This window comes from Condylura cristata, unplaced genomic scaffold (assembly GCF_000260355.1).
Source record: "Condylura cristata isolate star-nosed mole 26May11 unplaced genomic scaffold, ConCri1.0 scaffold00016, whole genome shotgun sequence".
Classification (NCBI taxonomy): domain Eukaryota; kingdom Metazoa; phylum Chordata; class Mammalia; order Eulipotyphla; family Talpidae; genus Condylura; species Condylura cristata.
In genome coordinates, this window is record NW_004567117.1 from 19,582,516 (window position 1) to 19,606,688 (window position 24,173).

At 38.8% G+C, this 24,173-nt stretch overlaps 1 protein-coding gene across 1 annotated transcript in view; it reads right to left on the minus strand.

Moving 5' to 3' along the window:
- Positions 1 to 24,173, minus strand: part of KLHL14 (kelch-like family member 14) — a 93,862-nt gene that overhangs the window by 62,329 nt on the left and 7,360 nt on the right. Inside the window, exon 2 of the mRNA XM_012725966.1 lies at positions 7,137 to 7,258. Coding sequence (XP_012581420.1) covers positions 7,137 to 7,258 — 122 coding nt within the window. The remainder of the gene's footprint in view (positions 1 to 7,136; positions 7,259 to 24,173) is intronic.

Below are 24,173 nucleotides of genomic sequence, written 5' to 3' on the forward strand. Positions count from 1 at the left end.
GTCACACAGTCAACAACAATCTGCGGGTGTATTTCAATTTACACCTATCTGTACTGAAAGATGTTACTGTGTGTATGTATTTTGCTTCATTTTTGACATTACTACAAAGGAGTTAAGATATTAGGAAATTTACAATAAGTGATAGCTTCCCGTAATCTTAAATGCAAATTTTATTACTTACACATCATAATTTGCAGTTTAGTCCATAAACCAAGATTATGTTTCTGACCTCTAAAAGCAGGATATTCATTCAATTAACCTATGTGAATTCTGTTCTCTGAGCATGGTACTGTACCAAGTCCGCTGGGTCCATTTAGACTTTCATGGATGAAATAGTGGAGTACAGGTTAAATCCTATTCATTTGCTTGGACTCCTGACTAGATGTCACTTGTTGGTGGGACAGAGCAGCACTGTATAGGCAGCAAGCAACACTGTTTGATGGAAACACAGAGACCACTGTTCTATTTTTCACACTGCCACTAAATCATCGTGTGGCTCTGGGGAGGACACATCCTTTCTTTCAGACACTTAGAGTAAAAGTTCAAATTGTAACCCTGCCAAAAAAGTGCCCATGTGTTCTGGTTTCATGTCATACCTTTCTTCAGCCCTCCACCTTCTTTCTGCAGGAACCTAGCAGGAATCTTAACTAACCTGAAGTAATCTCTCACATCTTCACCTGGGCACCTGGATCTCATGCTTCAGTTCTCAGCTCTAATGTCACCTCTTCAGTGATATTCTCCATTATTCTTAAACTTGGTCAGATTTTTCTTCATTGCAAGATTTTACATGTCTTGTACCTTTTCCTTTCAGAGCATGATCACATTTATTATTATATATTGCTTTCTGGAATTATTTAGTAATTCTGGTTCTCCCACTAAACTCGAAGCATGGTGAAGGTGGGATGACATTTTCTGACTCAGCACTGGCCTCTCTCTATTTAGAACCATGCCTGATATCAATTGCATTTATTGAATGAATGCGTAAAGTGAGAGGGCTGGGCAAGAAGATCATTTAAACTTCCACTACTCATATTCAATGGTTTGCCAGACTTAGTCTTCAATTTGCCTAGGACTGGCACAGAGCAAATTTATGGAGCCCAGAGGATTCTCCTTCCTCCTTCATGCCAGACTCAGCAGCAAATACCACAGCTTATATTTCTATAGAAGGCATCAGAATTATTTGTACACATGTAGTTCTCTAGAGAAGCAGCAATTGCTACATTCAAGGGAGGTATAAACTTGAAATAAAGTCAACTAGGTTTTCTAGGCACCAACTTGCTTGAAATACAGTATTTGGAAAAACCACCACACATATTTTTTAAAAAAAATCTATGAAAAATCCACTAATGCACTGGTGCATGAATACACAGTAGCAAATAATTCAAGATATAGAGCAGTGTGCAGCCATGTATCTCAAATTAGAATTGAGCTCATTGAAGGTAAAATTAGATGCTAACATATTTAAAATGTCCAAACACAATTCTCTTTCCTTCTTTGTCCAAAGTCATGGAAACAATTATTCCATGAACTAAAATTAAAAGTTCCAAGCTTAGAGAGAGCAGCTGCCATGCTACCATAAAAAATCTTTAGGTCACTGTGTTTTTACTAACACTGAAAACAAAAATCAGAGGGCATCTTAATACTTAATTCTTCATTCCTGGACTTACCTCAATTCCTGAAAATAGTCCCATAAAACATGATTCTTGAATATCTGTCCAACTCACCATATATTTCCCTTACTCTAGACTCTCATAAAACACATACATTTATTTTGGTTTCTAGAAACCACTGACTCTGTCTTGCATTTTGGAATTTCAGTACTGAGCCTTGCTACTGAAAAACTTTCTCATCTACCTATTTGGTGTTATAATTTCAAACTATTTTTTCCAGCTATACAAAAGATCAATTCTAAGAAAGCTCCCCAAACCTCCCATGTTTATAGTAGGGGCTTCTAATTATGTGCCCACAGTACTCTGATTTTCCCCTACTCTTAGCTCACTCTGTTGTAACTGCCTCCTTAGGTTCTTGACAGGAGAGATGACCTTCCTCGTGTTCTACCCTATCCTCAGCACAGTTGTATTTCAATAATTGTTGGCTAGATGAAAGAGTGAGGTCTGTAAATAAAAATCTAAAATTTTCAAACCATTTTCAGTTATTTTAAAAAAAACACATAATTGGTTCCTGAAGTTTTCTACACTGAGAAAGTCACTATCTGTAGATGCTACTGACCTGTGTAGAAATTCAATGAAATAACGTGTGGGTTCTGGTTCTTGGTAATAAAGATAACATGAAAAAAGGAAACCCACTGTTAATAAAAATCGTCAACTAAACTTACTTTTTTTCCTTCAAAATAAGTAACCGAGAAATGGTTATTAAATTTTTACTATCTTGACTTTTCCCATGACATTGCCCCAAACAGAAGTGAACAGAAATCCAAAAACAGAGGGGCCAAAGAAGCCCAACTGAAAGTCCATCAGATATGATCAAACCTGTGTTCTTTTGGATTTGAAGTTTAGGAACTTATATAAGATTTGTTCTCTCAACATTTATGTTTCTCAGCATGCAACATTTACAAAAAATATAGTTTTTCAAAGGTATGAGGAGTCCGCCAACCTGAGGTTAATCACTATCCCCAAATAAGTTGCTGACGTCCTGCCCCACCACCCTTCCTGCGTGGATGTGGTCAAGCTAAATATCTTCATGAGTCAGAGAAGAGAGCACAGGAAACTTCTGCCCAACAGTTTCCTTTATTTTCTAGGACTGAAAACTAAAAGTCCCCAACTCCTTGCAGTACCAGAGGGTAGTTACAACTGGCTGGAAGGAAGTGGGGGAGGGGAGAAAAGACACTTTCCCCACCTCTCACCTCTAAAGGGAACTAGATGGTTCAAAAGAAAGAGCACGCTCTTTAACTTAACTCCTCTAATTTTCATTCTAATATTTTTTTTTTTAAAAAAAGATTTATTTATTTGTGCATACAGAGCTCAGGCAGAGGCCAGAGACTCAGGGGCAGTGAGAGGATTCACCAGAGACAGAGCGGGGAGCAAACTAGGCAGATCTACTGAAATACACTGCTGAGGGGAGCAGAGAGGATCGGATCAGGAGAGGTCTGTAGGGCCATGTGGATCACTTCCTGATGGCATCACCTCCCTGGCAGGGGTCAAACTCATGCTAAAGTGGCGTTAGCTTCTTAGTGTTGTGCTTTAACTCACTGTGCCACCAGGGAGGGCCCTATTCTAATATTTATTAAAGGAAAGTCATCATTAGCAAAGGAAGGATAAATATTTTGAAATCCTTTTTCCTGTCTTACTCACAGAAAGCCATAAGCAACACCAATAAGTGAAATCTCTTATCTGAAATGTGGGGCAAAGGAAGTCAGTTCTTGGTAAGCACCTTCAACCCACCAGCAAAGACATCACATCAGTTGACGGGGAGGACAAACACATTAGCTGCACCTCCTTGGTGCTGTCTCTTGGGAAGAATGACAGGTGCTTCCCCATGTGGACTTTATAAAAACTTTGGGCTGTAAAAAGTATGCTATCAAAAGCATGCAGAAACCGTAGGCTTGTTTAGTTTGATTTCTGCATGGAGGATCTAGGGCCTGCAAAGTGCAGGAGGTGTGTTTTTCTTGCATTGACCATTTTAGTATTCATGTCTCCTGTACTGCTTTCTAATAAGTTAAGAGTGAAACGGGAGACTGCGTGCAGGAGTGAGAAATGCAAGAAAAGCAGTACTGTAAAATAAAGATGAACGAAAGTGCATTTCAACTTCCCCTTTATTATTAAGTCAGGAGAACAACAATGCCAATTATATCATTATTACTTCAGACTCCACAATTGCAAGAGGACTTTAAGTCAGTTTTTACATGTGATTTCTCAGTATTTTTCTGATAGAGAGTGCTGACACTTCTTAATATCAATTATAAAAGGTTATATTTACATTGAGTTTTCCAAAGAGGAGGATAAAAGTTAATTCTATACCAGCATGTCACTAAAACAGTCTCTTCAGTGAGAATAATTGCTCCCTTTGCTTTTTGGGTAGACCAAACCACTGGCTGCCTGGCAGTTTAACATTGTTTTGCTTTGTTTTTTTACTGTATTATGTAGATTCATTTTTTCACATGCTTTCAATTTATTATTATTTAAGTGCTTATTAGTAAGGGTCTCCCTTACAATTTCCAACATGTAAATAATGTCACAGGGTAAGAGCAGAAGAACACTGACTATGTGATTCTTTTTTGTTATAGAATATGAGTAAATGGCGTGGCTCCTGGGAGGTGTCTGCTCCTGCCTATAGAAAGCAACTTTCTGGAAGGAGGATTCTGTGAGACAGTCTGAGAACTGTTTCCTCAAGCCAAGCGGGCAAAACAACTCTCAGATTTGGCGGCTCAAGGTAATGCCAGTTTTAGATTTTTGCCTGTCAGCTGATTTGTTCATTTGTATGGAGATAGTCATTCAATAAATAAGCAGACCCCAAATCAGGAACTGTCTCCTCACATTAACTGTCATCCTCACTTCCCTGCCAATTAGCTCAGCAGTTTTTCTGGGTCACAAGCAAGGCAGTGAGAAGCTCTGTCATCCCAATGTCTCTATGGATTTTGGGAGAACTTGGATATTTTATGATTCCAGTGGGAAACATGTCTTCATTTACTACTAGATGGAACAAATATTGTGAAGATCTGTCAATTACTTGACTTCTTTGTTTAATTTAGTCAAATAAAACACCTTCATTAAAAAAAAATTAACAGCAGAAATCATCCAAATAAAATGTCTACATTCCTTTGACAAAGCTGAAAAGTGTGCCTTCACTGGGCCATGTAGTCACAGATCAACTGGAAATGGACTCTTTTTCCAAAATACAAATCCCAGAGAAATGAAGACTTTGAGTACAGTAGACATTTAGTTGAAAGCTGTGAGCATGCCCAAGTTCAGAGAAAAATCATATTATAAGAATTATTTTTTTTTTTACACATAAGTGTCATTTTCTCTCTTTAATTTAAAATATGGTGAGTGGAGTCTACAAATACCCTTTAATTTTACTTTTTAGTTTATAGATTACTACACCCAACTGGTCCCTTCTCGGGAACAATAGGCAGCTTGTCTGTTGATGTGTTATTTTCTTCCCATCTGCATGGTGAGCCTGAGTTGACTGATGCCTCTAAGGAATAAAGGTACACACAATCCTCATGCCGGCATTGTCAGTGGCGTTGCTAGAACAGTGACTGTACCTGTCACTTGCTTAGTTCATGCTATATGCTAGATGACTATAATGCCACTTTATTTAAAGATACTCAAATGACAAAATGAAGAAACCATGACGTAGGACATTTATGTGACTTGCTGAAGGTCTCATTCAAGTTCATGCTTGCTTACCACATCCCTCTAAAGACCTGAATTAAGCAATGTGTAAAATCAACCTGAAATCAACCACATATGTCAGTCTATACCTGTTGTCTCAGCACAATGAAGAGATTTCCATTCCATAAAGTTCCAGTTTGGTGTGTAAATGGCTCACCTTGTCTCTGAGCATGTTTTAAAAATGTACATACAACTTTTCTTAGGTTTCTTTTTGTCTTTAACAAAGGGCTTGAAAAAAATAGCACATTGGTCCAAACCGGGGGTATTTGGGAAAACAGACAGATGGGTGAATGACTATCATTTATGGTGTAGCTCTACGATCTCCCTGTTCTTTACCCTCTGCTTCTCTGTCTCAGACTCTTTAGTCCATCCTCTTTTTTCCTTTTAGTATCTGTGTCTCAGTCTGTGTAGGCTCTCTCTGTTAACCAAGTATCAGAAAACTGATTCTCTGGTTTTATTTTAGCTTTACTGTCTGATGAATTGCTAAAATACAGCTTAGTCACCCCTTCAGGTATTTAAACCAGTATTGATGGTGTTTTGTTGTTGTTGAAAAGAAAGTAAAAATCATTTGAAGGCATCACTAACTTATTTTTCTTTCTTACTTCTCCTTAATCTCATGGCTACTATTCCACCACTTCTTTACTAGAGCCGCTGTGTATAGGTGCCCAGGGAGCTTTCTCGTTGCAGTTCCTGGACAATGCTACTGCAGGTTTCGCTGGGGTAAGCCAGCTCTGAGATGTATTATTTCAAGCACCACCTCACATGTCTTTACTCCTTTTTCTGCTCTTTTGGGCAAACTATTGTCCTGCTTTTATTATTTTAAAGGGTTTCAGTTAAAAAAAAAAGGTAGGAAATGATTGAAAAAAATATGATAAAACATATAGCTGAAGACACAAGCACTAAGAAAATCTAACTTTCACTTTTGTCGGTTTTAAATGTATAGCTTTGATTTATGGATCCAAATTGCTCATTTATTATTTTATCTATACAGCTCAGGGCAATTTTGACAGTTAAAATTTAGTTTTATTGACCAGTGCAGTCAGTGTACCACGAGGGGACTGGTGCACCAGCCTGCTGCACTCAGCAAACGATGAGTTTGGATTCCATGACTGAGTCAGATTGGGAATCATAACCGATAGAACAATAAGTTCCCAATCTCAGTGCCCAAGGCAAGAGGTTTGCTGTAAAACACAATCACCCTTTAAGGAGGGGAGGAGGAGAATCTTGGGTGGAAGTTTGCAAGCACAATTTAATGTGACTGGAATAGGCCCCAGATAGATCTGTCCATCCAAACCCAGGAGGCCTAAAAGGGGGGTGATTCTCCAAAGACCTAGCTCCACCAATTAAAGATTATTGAGCAAAAAATGCCTAAAAAGCCAAGTGAATGTTCATTCCAGGGACAATGACCTAAACAACGTGAGAAAATGTACCAGTGCAATTCACCGACCTTTCAGTTTTTAATGGACAAAAACAATAACTGAAAACATTTCTTTGGGCAGATCTTGGTTGTCCTCCCCCTCTGCCATACAGCACACCCAGAAACATAAACTCATGCAGTGATTTTAGGCCAGCTTTAATTTAGGCCTATTCAGCTACCAAATTGGCCACCTCTGCAATGTTAATTTAGTCTCTTACTCTAAATCCCTTATGATACATAAACAGACCTCCAAAGGGTAACAAATCAATAACATGTCTAATTTGATTAACCATGTTTTCAAATTCAGCAAGACAGCTCTAACCTGAAATAAATAGGTGGGTAAATAAATAAAGAAGGGCACTCACTTGTGAGTATTTTCCATGTCTTCTTTTCATCATCGTAGTACTGAACCAAATTGCTGGGGAGCCGGTCCGGCCCCGGGGGCAGTCCTCCAACCAATAACAGCATTTTCTTGTTAGAGCGAATTCTTCACCCAAAACAAAAGAGGAGATGAATAACCACATTATTGTAGAGCCTTTTTAGTGGCAACGAAATCATAACCATCAAAAGAATGTTCCTTGCTTGCAGATTTCTATTTCATTTTTTCCTGTTTCTTCTCCCATTCATGTCTCAACAATTTTTTTGAACCAAGCAGAAAAATGATCAGAACAGCAGCATATCCCCATACTCATGGAATAATAAGCTCCCTTTATGCAATTTGTTAGAGGTTCATTCTAGAACGACCTTTTTCTTATATTATCCCTTTAAATCATCACTCTTTACAGCTGAGTACACATGAAATGCTCTGGAGTTGTACTAAGGTTAAGCATTAAAGTTGCATGTCAAAAATCGTATTAGTCAAAATCATTATTATAAGCCATTCTCCACTCAAAGAACCTTGAAAAAATTAAGGTTATGCAGAGAGTTTGTGAGCCAACTCTTTAATCACCCAGGGAACTTCAAATACTAGTTGGGTACAATTAAAAGCATAGGGCTAACTGGGATGGGTTAACCAGTAGGAACATGACTTTTTTTTTTTTTTTTTAAATTTAGCAGAGACTTTTGCCTTTACCCCATTCCCAGCTCTTCCTCCCTCCTCCCCTCAAACCCCCGGGCACCACTGGCGACACAGCAGCACCAATTGGTAAAAATGAGACTGTGAGGTTGTTTTGAGCCTCCCCAGAGTGGAGCCCTGCCAATGCTTGCCACTGATCCAGCGGCATGAACCTGCTCAACTGTGCAAAGTCACTCTAATTCCCTCCCTCTGTTTTTCTACCTTCTCCCCCAGGGGGCAACCACTGAAAGGAGTGACTACCCACCCATCAAGAGCTGGCAATTCGCTGCTATTAACCGTGACTGTGATTCCCAGTCTGCCTGGCAGTTCCTGAGAACAGGCCTGCAACGTCTCATATGCAGTAAAAGCTATAAGATGCACCCTGGCCGGCACACTCGACCTGATGGCTGCACGATCCTCAGGAACAGTAATGGATTGAGCACACTTGCGATTGGAGCGGGGAGGGGAGGCCCAGCCCCCCACAAGGGGCCTGCTGATTTAACTGTCGCTTTACATATAATTGAACTTTTCGTTTACCTGAAAGACTGAAGGTGGTGGTGGAAGAAACAGAACAATCATGATGGAAAGAAAAAGTCAATAAATACAAAGAGGTTCCTCTTACATATCACCACAGCCCAGTGTGGCTCTGAATCAATTATTACATATTCAGCCCATCATTGTGATTCAAGGATGCTTGGCGAAGTATGCCCTTGTGGAGAAGCACTGTTTATTGGTTAAGAACCTAACATTCGGAGAGTTAACTTAATACAGTTAATGACATTTCCATGTGAAGGAAGGGAACAAGAGGATTCCTTTAATGAAACTCTGGTGCCATTGAATGCATTGTACATGCCTCAGTGGGAAAAATACCTTCTGGAGAAACCCCTAGTAGGGACTCATGGACAGGGGGATAGATATTTACAAAAGAGTACCTCGTGCAGTATCAGTTTGCAATATTAATTTTGCCACAACAACAACAAAACCTCCACAACTCTGTTGAATTTAAAGAACTTTGGGGTTGAATCCAAGGGCTTCGGACCCAGTAGTTGGAACAAAAACAGAATACATGGCAGAGGTCTCCCTATTTTAAGATTTCAGTAGCTAGGGTGGTTTGTGGAGAAGGATTAAGGAAACTCAGTGCAGAAAGTAGCTTTCTTTCACCTGGAAATGGCAGATACACAAATTTTGTGTCCTATTACCTTCAATAGATATGGTTACAGAGCTAATATGGCTCCCTCCATAACTATAACTTAAATCCAAACAAGTAAGCCCTCTGTGAGTGTGAAAGAGAGATGAAGGGTTAAGAGCAAACATTCTTTAAGTATGCTGTCAGTTGTCACAAGTAGGTACATTTGCTCAACTAGACGTCCAGAGATTCTGTGGCTGTGCGTGCATGTCACATCTATGTGTGTCCAGGCTGCAGGTGAGAGCACAGAGACCAGAATCTATGGCACAGACATAGAGACAGGGCACAGGACACACTGAGGTGCTAGTGGATATAATCAATTCTCTGTTTTAATATTTAAATAATGTGCTATTTTGAAAATGCGTTTCATGAATGATAAAGAGATATGACTGCATTGCTCAAATAGGCTTGCAGGGTTGGTGGATCTACCTTCTCTGGACCAATCTCACTGGTGATTTTCAATCCCTACTTACATGGCCTGTTTCTGCAGCTGAGGAGAGGGTCTGGAGTCTTTGTTCTCTCTGTCCAAAGAGCCAGTTATTGCCATCTGTCTTTTAAGAACTTGACTGAGACTATCAAAAACATTAGCCACTGCGCAGTTAGCAAACGGCAACAACTTCCACCTTTAATAACAATGACATGATTCAAAGGGCCGGCTAGTACAGCAAAGGCAAGACTCCATAGAAACTAGGATAAATCTCTGAACCAGTCCAACCTCCTCAGGGAACGTGATGAAGAATTACATGGAAGTAAAGGAAATCCTACCTACCTTCATTGGCTGTGTTTTGTGTGAAGGAGCAGTCTTGAGTTCACTGTTTATTGCTTTATTAGTGAGTGACGACACTTTTTTTTTTGCATTATTATATTTCTATTATCATTCGATTTCTAATAAATTTTGACTTATTTTGGTTCTAATTGTCTTGTAGTAAGCTAGTGTTACTCTAACCATTTCTAACCTGTGTCAGTGTTAATTCTTAAGAAAGTTTAAAACTGTACCTTGTGAAGGGGAACACAGAAATAAAAAAAAAAAAAAATAGAGCACAACACGTAAGTAGCATTGCATGTAAGATGTTTTTAAAAATTTTTAAAAAACTTTACTAAGAATCAAATAACCCCAATTCTCATGTTTATTTTTCTATTCATCAGGTGATATTGTATAAATTATGTAGCTTCTATAGTCTAAGTTTCCTCATCTTTAAATAGGCTAACAATATCTGACTCACCTCTTCAAAGGATTGTGTATGAGGATTATATGAAACAATGAAGTGTAAATAAGGTAATAATAAATTATTACTGACCAATCTTTAGATAGTGACAATATATACTGTGACTTTATTTCAACATATCAAACCTGATTGAAGTCAAAAAAAGAAAAGCAACATTTTTCACTGAAAGACTTATTGTGTTCATATATACAAAGACAAGCTAATTAAGAGGACTTCACTACCCAGTTGCAAAAATTTTATGTTCTTAGAAAATTATCTTTTGAGTCTTGTCATAAGAAAACATGCATCTGGACATTATGTAAACCTGTGAATGTTTTTAGATCCAAATAAAGGGAACCAATAGAAATTACATTTCTTCTTTCTTAAGAATAAAACAAATGAGAAAAACCCTCACATATTTTATTTTGATATAAGTGTAATGTCAACTATTCAATTACTCCTAGAAAGTAATACATGTGAATAATTCCTGTGGAAAAGCTTCCATTCTTTTTTACAATGTGCAATTATAATAGCAACAATGACAATAATGACAGGTAATAATGAATGTGTATTAGATATTGAAACCCCTGATGAACATGCTCTTTGTTAGATGTGTGTGAACTACAATCTGAAAATATCATGAAAAAAGATACTTTTTGAGTTAGAAAAGTAAAATTAGGAGATTCTGAATTAGCTTACTGAAGGAGGGCTCAATTATTCTTTTCTAAATAATTCTAGCAGAGCTTACAGGTTTAATTTTAGATTAGGCAAAAATATATAAATGTAGCCCTATTGTAATAATTAAGAGTTACTCATATGACCCTCTTTACATAGGAAACCGATTCAGCCAAAATGAATATATTCTCTTCAAATCTTAATGTTTTAAAAATTCTCCAGCTCACTCCTCACCTTATCACTGCTGAGACCTAAGTCATGTTTTTAAAAGACAGGATTTAGAGAAATTTAGACAAAGAGCTCAGTATGTCATGATTTTATTTGGATGCCTTTGATTTGAGTCCTGAGATTCTTGCATAGAAAAACATAGGTTGAGAAGGCGATGGAATCTGAAGGTCTCCTTTGTTCCATCTCAGTAATTGCGCAATTAATTTGCCATGTGTCACATCCGTGTGTGTGAGTGCGTATGTGTGTGTTCGTGCGCGTATGTACTTGGGTTCCGGGGATGAATGATTGAAGGATGACCTAAAATCTCATGGTGTAAACAAATTTTTCATCAAACTGGTGCTCTAAGTACAGTAAAGTCTCATTTATTTATATTTCAGTGATTTGGAACTTTAATAATTGGGAAAAAGGCCAGCGAAAGTTTTTCTTTTCATGATGCATGAAAAAAGTTTTCAGAAACTAGACTGTAAGAGTTCTAGCCTATTTAAAAAACAGGATGGGCCCTCCCTGGTGGCGCAGTGGGTTAAAGCACAGCACTAAGAAGCTAAAGCCACTTCAGCATGAGTTCGATCCCGCCCCAGAGGTGACCCACATGGCCCAGCAGACCTCTCCTACCCGCCCGCTGCTCCCATCTGCAGTGTACCTCGTTAGTCAGCCTGTCCTGTTCTCCACTTTGTCTCTGGTGAATCCTCTCACCGCCCCTGTACCTCTGGCCTGTACCCCAGTTCTGTATGCATCAATAAACAAATCTTAAAATAAAAGAAAAGAAAGAAACAGGCTGATCTGTTGGCCCTTAAGAGCTACTTAGGTACATTTAGAATGAACTCACTTTACAGGTTGCAAATAATTCTCATGTATTTAAGGAATTCTGCAATGTACTAATAAGAATCATGTGAGGAAGTTAAAAAATTGAGATTCTTGATAGAGTTTCTAGGTCGAAACTTTGAGAGATTATTGATTCAGTGGGATGAGGTTTCAAAAATCAATGTTTCACAGGCTTCCAGTTGATGCTAACACTGCTAAGCTTGAGGCCACTGATTTGTCTGGTTCTCCACATAATGTAGAAATACTCAATGTTATTTCCAAAGTAATTGTTTTTGTCAATTTGGAAATTTATAATAAAATGTATAGGATCTTAGTTTTCCAATTTGTTATGGAGAGAGACTGGGCAGCTGGGTTAGATTTTTTTCTCCTGATGCTGAACTTCCTAGGCTAAGTAAAGAGCCAGTGCCCATCTGTGCCACAGCAGCTCAAATATTGAAAGAGTTGCCATCATCTTCTCCTTTCCATGTTTTATTCTTTCTGGAAAAAGGAAAGTCTCATTTTTCTTACTATCCTGGTCATCTCCTCTGACCCCTAAAAAGTACTGTCCTGTAGCTAGAACTGTGATGCTTTTCAATAGATGTTTCTAAGATGGAAGTAAGTACCATAAGAACAAGGGAATGTATTCTTCTTGTTCTTACCAATATCTTTAGAGGCTATCATTCTCCCTTTTAAAAATGTGAAGGTCAGACTGGATACAATTATAACAATGTGTTATGTGACAGTGACTATTTTTAAACTTCTCTAAAATTACAATACTATCAGCCTTCCCATGGCTATGTCCAAGCTTTTGGACGATGGCAAATATTTAATTTTTTAAAGATTTTATTTATGCATACAGAAATAGGGTACAGGCCAAAGGTACAGGGGTGGTGAGAGGATTCTCCAGAAACAGAGTGGGGAGAACAGGCAGATCCAGAAAGTACACTGCTGAGGGGAGCAGAGGGTGGGTCAGGAGAGGTCTGCTGTGCCATGTGGGTCATCTCCAGGGGTTGAACTTGCACTGAAGCAGCCACAGGTTGGCTTAGCTTCTTAGTGCAGCACTCCAACCCACAGCACCACCAGGGAGGGCCCATATTTAATTTTTTTAAACAGGTATTTCCAAAGTTGCTTTCTCCTCTCCTGTATTTCTTTGAGTTAAGTAGTTTAAAGATCAATGCATAGTTATTTATTGTAGTTTTCTATAATCTCTATGGATATAGACACTCTGAATTCATTCATTATTATTATTTTAAAAAGATTTATTTATTTGTGCATACAGAACTGGGGTACAGGCCAGAGGCTCAGGGGCGGTGAGAGGCTTCACTAGAGACAGAGTAGGGAGCAGAACAGGCAGATCGACAAAGTACACTGCTGAGGGGAGCAGCGGGCGGGCCAGAAGAGGTCTGCCACACCATGTGGTCACCTCCAGGGCAGGTGGGAATCGAACTCATGCAGAAGTGGCTTTAGATTCTTAATGCTGTGCTTTAACCCACTGCACCACCAGGGAGGGCCGAATTCATTCATTATTTAACAATTATTAGGGGAAGCTTCTGCTATGTTCTAGGTTCTGTAATGGACACTAGAGCTAATGGTGGAAACAAGAGCATAGACGCTGCTGGAATGTTTCTTCATTTTCTCTTTTCATTCTAGTCCACTGTCACAGCCTGATTCAGCTGTACCAGGTCTCTTGAATTGTTGTAATGATGGTGCCTTTGCTTTTTGCTCTCCTGTTCCAATCCAATCTGCTCTCCATACTTTTTCAAGTAATTCAGGAAAGTCTGACATGAATGATCAATAATGTCAATCCTCTACTTACAACTTTAAAGCATCTCTGGTACCTATTAACTATGAAAGTTCACTTTCCCTACCTTCAAACCTTCCTTTTTACTTTTCACTCTGTCTCCCTCTGTCTCTTTGTTTCTGTCTCCCTCTTTTTCTATCTCATAGGTAAATGCTGACTTAAAATTCTTTCCAGGGATAAAAGAGATTCAGAGTGAAGATCTGAAAAAACTTGGAAGAAGAATTTCTAAGGGAAACTGCTTAGACCATGGGGAAAAAGCAAGCAGTGGAAGATCCCAAATCACTGGTCAGGAGGAGACTGAACATCAGCTAGCCTTCCCAAAACTGCAGCTAGAGGGGGATCCAAACATCCCCAGAGGAGAGCTGCTACCCTTTTCTTAAAATTTTCCAGAGAAGTAAACTCCCTTGAGAATTTGTTCCAGCTGATTTGCTATTGTATTTAGGTTTCTTTATCATAGCGGTTCTTGGTAATTACACAGCAGCTTTCATCTGAAGAGCCTTTAAATAGACCTGATAATGCCTCTCTGAGGTAGGTAAACACAAAGTATCATTATCCCCATTTAACAGATGAGAGAATAGAGGAAAAGGGCTTGGACACCTTTTCCAGTTTCTTCCCTCTCACAGACGGAAAGTCTCCAAGGCTTTGGCACACAGCCCTTCTGTGATTCAGGTGTGGCTGAACAACGTGCCTTCACTTTCCACCTGAGCCTGGAACCACAATGTCTCCAGAAGGGCAGAGTGGGGACTGGAGAAGGTGGTCATGGCTGGTCAACTACATGATTTAGTTTTCTGAAAATGAAAGTGAATTTGAGATGTTTGGTCGTAAAAAAAAAAAAAAAACCCCAAACAAACATGCATGCTACTGGGAAAAAAATCATGTCTATACTTAAAAACAAAAAGGACTTAGTGTATAGTAGGTGCTCAATAAATACTATGAATGAAATGATGAGTCAAACAAGGAGTTAGTGAAAAAGTCCAAGTCAATTGTTTTCCCACCATCCAAAAATGTGTTATTAGTCATTATAGATTCCTTATTACCATTCCCCCTCCCCCCCATCTGTTTTAAGCTGTAGCTAGTGGGTGTGGTGATGGTTGGGGCGGGGGCAGCTGGCAAAAAGTGAAAGGGAGAGGAAAAGGCAGGTTTCTGAATCACAAGTTATAGGAATCATAATGGGAAATAATGGCAAAAAGATATTGGCTAATTCTCAAATGTAGTCTTCCACGTTGACTACGTTCAGCCCCCAACCCCTCTCTGTGTGTCTTCTTACGTGAGTGTGCTCAAATTAGCCTGGCTGTTGTCACACCACCATTTTCATCATTTCTATCAGCTATCTCTGTTTCTGTTGTTCTCTTAGGATCAGTGTTGGCTCAGAATGGGAGTCACGCATGATAGTGAGTACTCTTCAGTCATCAGCTCAAATCAACAGGATCTTCATGATACTTGCAATAACCACATCCTATCCTGTCATTTACTTAATATTTTAGTTTAAACTGATAACTTTAAAAAAAAGAAAAGCATAATCTCAGTCTGTCCTATTGGTTCCCAATACTAGGTACTCTGTGGAATCACCTGCAAGAGCCTCTATAATATTTTGAGTGGGGATATCGTTCAGAGATCTTAACTTAATTATGACAATTAATTGGAATTTAAAAAACCATTTCTGTTTGATTCTAATGTGAAGCCAGATTGACAGTCATTGTTCTAAAACATTTATATTTATGAATCATGGTATTTACTGTTTATTTCTAGTACCTGCAAAAAGATACTCATACTTAACCTAATCACTAAAGTAAGTTTTAAAATGGTTTGTTGTGTACCATCTGAAATTGTTTCACACCCCAACTGTGGTAGGTAAAATGTGGTTTAGATATACTATAATAAATGGAAGAAGCCAGAACTTAGAAATATAAACCTTTGCAAGCATAGTTATAGTTCAGTTTGGTCACTTCTTGTGTGTTTGACCATCAGAAGATCAAACCTCTTTAGGGAATGCAGCTTTGCACAATGCAATTATAATTAACCACCTTCCCACCTTCACTCTCAACCCAGTCCCTGCAGCACTCCAGGCTCTTCCATCATTTTCCTTGGAACACATTAATTCCAGAATGTGACCACGTCCTCTGGCATGCAGGTGGAGTAGTTTACTTGTGCTTTTGCAACATTTCTCTGGACACCAAACCTACAGATTGGCTAATGGTGGCAGAGGCAGATAGGACAAAGAACCCTTAAGATCTTGATCTGAACCCGTGGAGTATAGTATAACCTCTGCCAGGGAGAAATCTCCCCCAGGCTGAGCGATCATCAGCCTCAAGAGCCAGTACAGGCCTCTCTTTATATTGTCCACAGCACTCACTACTCTTAGTTCTTTGTTTCATGAGGGACAGTGGCTTCTAGCCAACTCTCTACTCACTGCTTTCCCACCCCACTTCTCCACCTCCCAGATTTAGTTTGCTTTAGAAACTAGGAGCAGTTGAATATCTTCTTTGCTTGATTAGCTATATAATCCCTAATTCTAATACCTACTACTTAGTGCCTTTCTTCTGAAGAGCATAAAGTGCAATGGAAATAGCATCTCATTAATCCTCCCCACATCCCTGTGAGGAAGTTGCATGGCAAGTATTATCCCTTAGACTAATCCTGCTGCCCACAAGTGGGACACAGGGTCTCATACTCACTAGCTTGGATGCTTGCTGCTGAACAAGCTCATGTGGACAACCAGTGTTTGTGTGACAGGAGAAAGCTCTTTGTGTGCAAAACAGAAAGTGGCTCTATGTAGCCGTCACAAAGGAGCTTTTCCAGCTCTGAGTCACCCGGTGACAAAAGGAGTGAAAGTATCACTCTCATGTTAGTGATGAACTCGTAAGTAACGCCTGCATGTAAAATCCTAATAAAGCCCAATTATTAGACTCTGCTGCCTCCTGAGAACTGATCTCATTACTGACACTTCCCTCCTTTCTCTTTTCTCTCCCTCCCATCTGGCTGGCTTTTTGAAGAGATAAGAGTGACTTTCTGACCCGAGGAAAATTTGGAAGCTGCTGCAGAAGAAATAGTGTAGGAACATACATGATCACAGGTATAATGTTGAAAATTCAGGTTTAGTATATAACACTCCCTCCCCAAAACTTGTAACTGAGAGTCTAAGAAGTAACAGTAAAACTATTTTACAAAATCACATTCCACAGAAGAAAGTTCAGCCATTCAGGAGGATGCTGAAGAGGGCCATGTCCATATCAAGCCTCATGATATGGAGCTGAGGATTATCCATCACACCAACTCCAGGGAGGCATTTTTCATGGGGAAGTTATGAAGCCATTCAGAGGAACTGGAGCCAGCCTCCTGCCAGGCAGACTTTTTCCAGTTGGAGAGTCACTGCAGGAGTGGTCATGCAGGGAGATGGTGAGAAAAGTTGGTTAGGAACCAAGTATATTACTCCAGACTTCTGGAGTATTCATGGTAATAGAGGTGTCTATTCCTCAAGAAAAGGGAGTTTCTGCCAACACCTTTTAAATGGATCTAGAATTTATTTTTAGGAGAAAAATAATTCATGAACTCATTCTGAGGTTAAGATAAATAAAGTTGGTTATCTTTATTTTGGGGTAGATAGGCAGCAAGGGACTGAGGCAGACCCAGGGTGTGTATGCTATAGAGACAATGAGGTGTGGCATGTGGGATCCAGCTTTAGGGACACCCTGCTGCTGTGGGTGAAATAGGAATCTCTTATCCTCCTCCTTTTTTCCTCTTCTTCCCCGTGGGGAGCCAGTTCTTTCTGTTCTTTGCTGCTTCACCAACCCTGGAGGGGCTGAGTGCTAAAGTAAGCCCTAGCTGGAGAGCTCTGCAGAGTCTGGGAGCCCTTCAATGTGCCACCCTGGAAAGGGCATTCGAAGAACCTTTGGGACCATCATCAGACTATGACAATAGCCTCTTGTCATCAAATTTTTGACACAAAGACACATACTCTTCCTGGAAAGTTTACCACTCTCTCTGAAGTTGAATAGTAGACTCTGGGCTATGTGGTTTGAATTAGCCTGAAAATTCTCCAGTGATGATGGGCACCTAAATTTCATCATCAGAAATTATTACTCTCTTAGCATCTGATAATTCTCCTTACAACCTATTTCTCTCTTTCTCATGTCAGTTCACCTGATTTCTTTTAATTTTGCACAAATTTTCCTCACGCTTACCTTTCAATAAATTACTATCAAGATTTTTTTCTTCCCTCTTCTACAGATATATAGCTAGCTAGAAAACAAAAACAATTATTTCTTTCATTCTGTGATTTTTCAAAGTGTGGCCAAAAACCAGTGGTAGCAAAACCACTTGGGATGTTGTTACACACAAGGTCCATAAGTCCACGCTGTAGATCAACTTAAACTCTGGGGAAGGGTCAGGAAGATATGACTTAAGAGAAAACTAATTTGTCAAGATTTTTTGGAATTAAGGAGGAGACAGTCTTTTTTTGTTTTTTTTTCTTTTTTAGCTTTGTACTACTGGAAAGGCTATTAACATATCGCTGACTTAGATGATTGCTCAACTGGCTATATGACTTTGCCTGTATAGATCTAGTTGAAATGTAACATTTCAATTCATTTCCCTAACTTGTGTTCTAATTCCGTGTGTCCTGTCCTTAGACTGAATTTTGTCCTTCCCACTACCCTCCCACCCACCTCTTCCATATATTTATTGATGCCCTAATGTTCCGTTGCCACCATTATTTGGAGATTGGACTTTAAGGAGTCTATCAAGGCTAAAAGAGGTCGTAAGGATGGGATCCTCATCTCAAAGGACTGGCATCTTTATAAGAAAAGGTAGAAATAGTAGATTAATTTACTCTCTCTATTTCCCATGCCATTTGGTCCCTGCATCCATATAGAAGAAAGGCCATGTGAGCATCTAGGGAGAAGGCAGTTATCTGCAGTCCAGGAAGAAAGGTTTCACTAGAAACAAAACTTGACAGTACCTTGTTTTTAGATTTCCTCTAGAACTGTGTCTAAAAGTGGGTCTCTAGAACTGTGAGGAAAATTAATTTGTTAAGTATCCAGACTGTGTCATTCGGTTATAAAAGCCTAGTATATGAATATAGCTCTGCTTGACAGAACTGTCCAGCCAGTAGGAAAACAGGGATGAGGCAGGCCAATGAGTCTCACTCAGTTTTAGGAACTGGCAACCCAGGAAGAGACACTGGCATGAGTCAGGGCCTTCTATGCACGATTGATTTAAGAAAGAATCTTAATTTCACCACATAACGACTATGCTTCATAGAAGTTTAATTCTGTGTGGAGAACTTGGAATATGGGGAGGGAGGTTCCTCATCTTCCTCTGTACAGCGCTCAGCTCCTGTATATATGCAGTATATTTAAATAGATAGTAATGTCCCAATGAAGGAAAGGTATGTGGGAGTGATAAAAAAACAGATACAGCTAAGACAAAGGAGGACTATGGATACTTCGCAAAAGTGTTATGATAACATGTTTCTTAAGAGGTGTGAACCTCTTATATAGAGTTGTGAATCAATGTTAACTCAAAAAAGAAAAAATAATGAAACAATATTAAAAAAGAACAGATAGAACTAATGGAAGAAGAGTGATTTGTATAATCTTTCATGGCAGAATCTAATTTTTCTATAAAATTACACACATAATTTTTATATGCTTTCAGAAATTTTGAATGCTTCTGATTCTCTGAGAGTTTAAGGGTTCCTTACTATAAGGAAATTGAAGCATTCTCCAGAAAAAAAATCTTTCTGAGGTGAGAATTTTTCTTTCTAGGTCAAATGGACTACTGTTTTCTGGCATTTGTGTTCTCAGTATAACTAGGCTGTTGGAGGACTTGAGGGACTCTTTGTACAGGTATGGTCCTTCCTTGGGTGCATTTTTTATTTCCACTACTTGTTGCTGGTTTAATTTGCTCTATCACTCTGGTGAAGTGAAAAACTTTGAATTTATTTACATGCATGATGTCTAATTATTTCAGTTTTACTTTGTTTGATTTCTTCCTTTCCCAATTTTGATTGTAAGAGTAAACAGTTGAAGTTAGTCAGGTTCCTAAGAGTTCTAAAGTGACTACCTAGAATTAAGTATCTTCTCTATGTGACTAAGACATCCACTGAGGGAAGAAGACACCTTCAGTCTAAACAAACACACTCATGACTAATTTATAGAGGTGATCAATTGTTGAAAGCTGTTGGTGATGCATGCTATAAACTACAAAGTTATCACATACTTTGGTCAACACCTTGTGCCCTGGACTATCCAGAAAACTGCCTTAAAATTCTTACCACCTTGCACTGAGATCTATGATGCTGACCTGGGGTTTTCTTTGTTGTGTAATAGAAATACATATCTTTTAACAGCAAAAATGAGTGCTTGATTGTTCAAAGAGAATCTTAATCAAAATAGAAACTGGGGTCCCTTCCTGGTGTTGCAGTAGGTGAGAGTACAGTACTATGAAGCTAGCTGCAGCTTCTGTAAGCGTTCAATCCTTGGCTACAAAGGTGACCCGCATGGCGCAGCAGACCTCTCCTGTCTCACCCACTGCTCCCCTCAGCAGTGTACTTCATCAATCTACCTGTTCTGCCCCCCATTCTGTCTCTTGTGAACCCTCTCACCCCTGTAACTCTGGCCTGTACCCCATTACTGTACACATAAATAAATCTTTTCAAAAAACTAACAGAATAGAAATTGGTCCATCCGGAAGCACAATGGACTATGGCACAAGCCTATGGGTGCCTTGGTGGGGTGGTGGTGGTATGAGGATGTTCATCTGAAGAGGTGGGACCTTTATACATAGCTAGTGAGGATGCAAAATGGTGCAGTTGCTTTGTAAAACAATTTGATGGTTCTTCAAAAAGTTAAACATTTGTTTAATGTTAATTGAATTACCATATGACCTAGTATTTTAACTCCTAGACATATCTAAAAAAATGCAAAATTGTCCACCAGTTGACAGATAATAAAATACAGCATATCCCTACACTGGAACACTATTTAGTCATAAAAAGTAATAAAGCACCATTACAAACTATAACATGGATGAGCTTTGAAAACTTTATGGCACATGAAAGAATCCAGTAAAGGGACACACACAAACACACATACACACAGAGGAGCAGCACTTATATGAAATTCTGGAATATACAAATCTATGGAGGGGCAAAGTATATTAGTAGTTGCCTAGGAATGGGGGTAGTAGTGGTGGTGGTAGGGAAAGAGGGCTGATTACTGACCCATATATGGCTATTTTCAGAAGTGTATTATATTAAAATCTTCTACATTAATTGTGACAATTGCATAACTCTGTAAATATACTAATTTTTTTTTGCTTTATTTATTTAAATTGAAATGAATGTTTGTGAAAACCTTGACAGGGGTTCAGGTGCCATTAACAGTTGTCATAGTAACCAATCCATCAAATTGTCTATCCTAGGAACCACACACTTCTGCCTTTGTAAAAGACCACTATCAGTGAGATCCCTCACAGCAGCAATGAACCCCCTATGCCTAGAATGTAGAAGATGGTGAGAGGCTAGGGCGCCTTGAAGCATTTAAGCTTTCCCTCAATGCTTCCTGCTCTCACTCACTCACAGTTTTTACATTCTTTCCTTGAATTCTTTCCATTTGTCTAGTAAGCTCTGGTTTGGTTGGTTTTGAGGGGTGTTAAAAATCAGAACTAGAGAGTGTTCTGTTGCTTTGTTCTAAGCAGGATTGATACACGTGACTGTCCTTTTTAGTGAAAAATGGACCCTCCTAACCTAATATTTCCTCCCTTAGAGATAAACTGTGAAGAGTTTACTCCACCTCCCCACATACAAAATAGACCTTTACCTGATAAAAACACATCTCAGCAGTGATCGAACAGAAAATTTAAACTTAAAGCACTAAGTGTGGACGTGACTGTGGACACACACACATCCATCTGTGCACATTTTCCAACAATGTCTCTACATTTCCAAGGACCCTTCCTTCTCTACATTTGGTGCTTGCTTTCTCCCTCCTCCTCTCCATTTCACTGGCCTCGCCTGTCTTCAGAGGCACCTGAAGGCACATAAGTCAGGGAAGTGAAACCGACTGTAATTCTTCAGTTCAGTTGTCTGTAGCCTCCAGTGAGCCAGTCTCCATACGGTGGCCCAGCTGAGCGCTGAGGAAGTTCCGAGTCCTGCGCAGGTACAATTACCAACCCTCACGGGCTCAGGCGCAGGCGCACTTAGAGCTGAGAGCCAGACTTGGCAGTGAGAGGCTGGGAGAGCAGCAGAAAACTAAGCCTCTGGGCTTTAGCTCATGAGATTAAATAGAAGGAGCACTTCCTGTATAAAAGTTAGAAATGAAAGGTTTTTATACCTAAGAATGTCAGCACTTTCCTTTTCAGGAATTAACTGAAAGTTGCTGAGAGCAATCAGAAAGTCTCATTTTTTTACATCCCTCAGATACCCTTGTTCACCGATGGTTCCTCCAACTTCATTCTTCAGGTTTTAGAAGTTTTTGGCTAATGTTGTGCTATCAGTGAGATTATAGATGTGATTATGAGTTTTCTCGGTACGCAAAAATCAAGTAAATTTTGCTTTAATGTATATTTTTTAAATTAGTCATTTAATTTAACACTGTATTTCGGTTTATGTAGCTTTTATTTTATTTATTTATTTATTTTTTTCCATGACCATAGCAGATCCTTACTAAAACCCTGGAAAGCTGAAGTGTAATTATTAACCCATTTTTCTGATGTGGGTCTTGGCTAACGAGCTAGAACACACACGTAGGGTTATGATTGCAAAGGCAGCAGTTTTCCCACTACAGTATCACTTATTTTCTCAGTTCAAGTAAAAAAGCCTCTGATTTTTTTTTTTCACTATGAAATCCATCCATGTAATAGATAATCATTAGTAGGGATTATACTTTCTCTATGATTTGGACAACCTTTCCAATGCAATCTCTAGCCACACACACCTTATCTCAGTTCCTTGAAAGTACCAAACTCTTTCCTGCCTGGGAGCGCATGCGCATACTCTTATCTTGGGGGGGGGCAACCCCCGTTGCCCATATTGCCTTCCACCCAGACCCATTATTCTGCATAGCTCATTCGCTAAGGTGCATCTTAAGCTTCTTCTGTGGAGAAAGTCTCCAGAACTCTGGCTCATGGCACTTTTCTATTTTTATATGGCATGCACCACCATATTTGATTACTGGTTTAATTCATATGTGTGTAACTTATACTTTTCCCTTAGATAGTAAACTACATGAAGTCAAGAATATGTGTCTTGTTTAGATACGTATTTCAGAAACTTGCACAGGGCTTGGTGTATTATCCATGCCCAGTACAAATTTGGGGGATATTTTCACAACAGAATTTCCTCTTGGTAAATTGTAATGCAAGTTCTCATAGTGACACAGTCCTAGACGTCCTAGTTCCTAACCTTCAAGGTTAGGAAGGTCATCTTGCTTTTCAGGTCTGCTGACAGATCTGATTATACCAGATTTTACAGAATGAAGTTTTATTTTCATCTACTCCTGTTGGTATAACAAGCTGGCCCCTTCAGTTCTGATGCTTCTAAAACTACTGTACTTAAAGCACAAGCATTTAAAAAATAAAGCACATATTATTGAGTTGAATTGAATCATAGGCGGGATAGTCATATGACAGGTGTTTTTCTTACTCAAACTTAGTTTCTTTTGAGCAATGACTTTTTTAAAAAAATTATTTTATAATAGTTTATTTTACACATTTTTCCATCTCATTTGCAATCCCCTTGGGTTTCCCATCACCAAATCACCCATGTGCCATCACCAAGACAATGACTTCATTTTTATGGAACACTTGTCTATAAGTGTAAATTATTTAAGTTAGGTACATAGTTATTTAAAAGTCGTAAGTCTGTATTTATCAGACAAATCTTGATCATCTACTATACAAGTTCTAGAGTTCCCTTGTCCACCCTCCTAAACTGCTAGCTTTCTTGTTCTTTTTCTTTAGATGTCTTATCTTTTAATAATTTTTTTCTTATATTTATTTGCATTTTCTTCTCTTTTTTCACTTCCCTATGATTTATTTTCTCTGTACATCACAAATAATTGCCTTTCATTGCTCCACTATCATAGGCTTTGTCTCTAGTACTTTCTGTTATACTAATGTTGCAAATAGTTCTAAGTCTATTTTGATCATCATTATATGTGAATACATGAAACTTTCTCATATTTATAGTAAAATGAACATGCTGTCTGATCTATATTACAACTGGAAGTTCTTTCCCTGCTCATGACACTCACCTACCCATATCATAGTGCTTAGATTTTAAAAAGAAATCATTAGTAATTTATACATCAGAAGTTATTCTGGAAGGATATGCCAATGAATATATTCTCAGAAGTTATAAATGAGTGATGAAAGACAAACAATTATGACATAAAAACGGTCAAAGTGATTTTCTTAAAACAAATATAACAGAATAAATTTCCAGTTAGAATA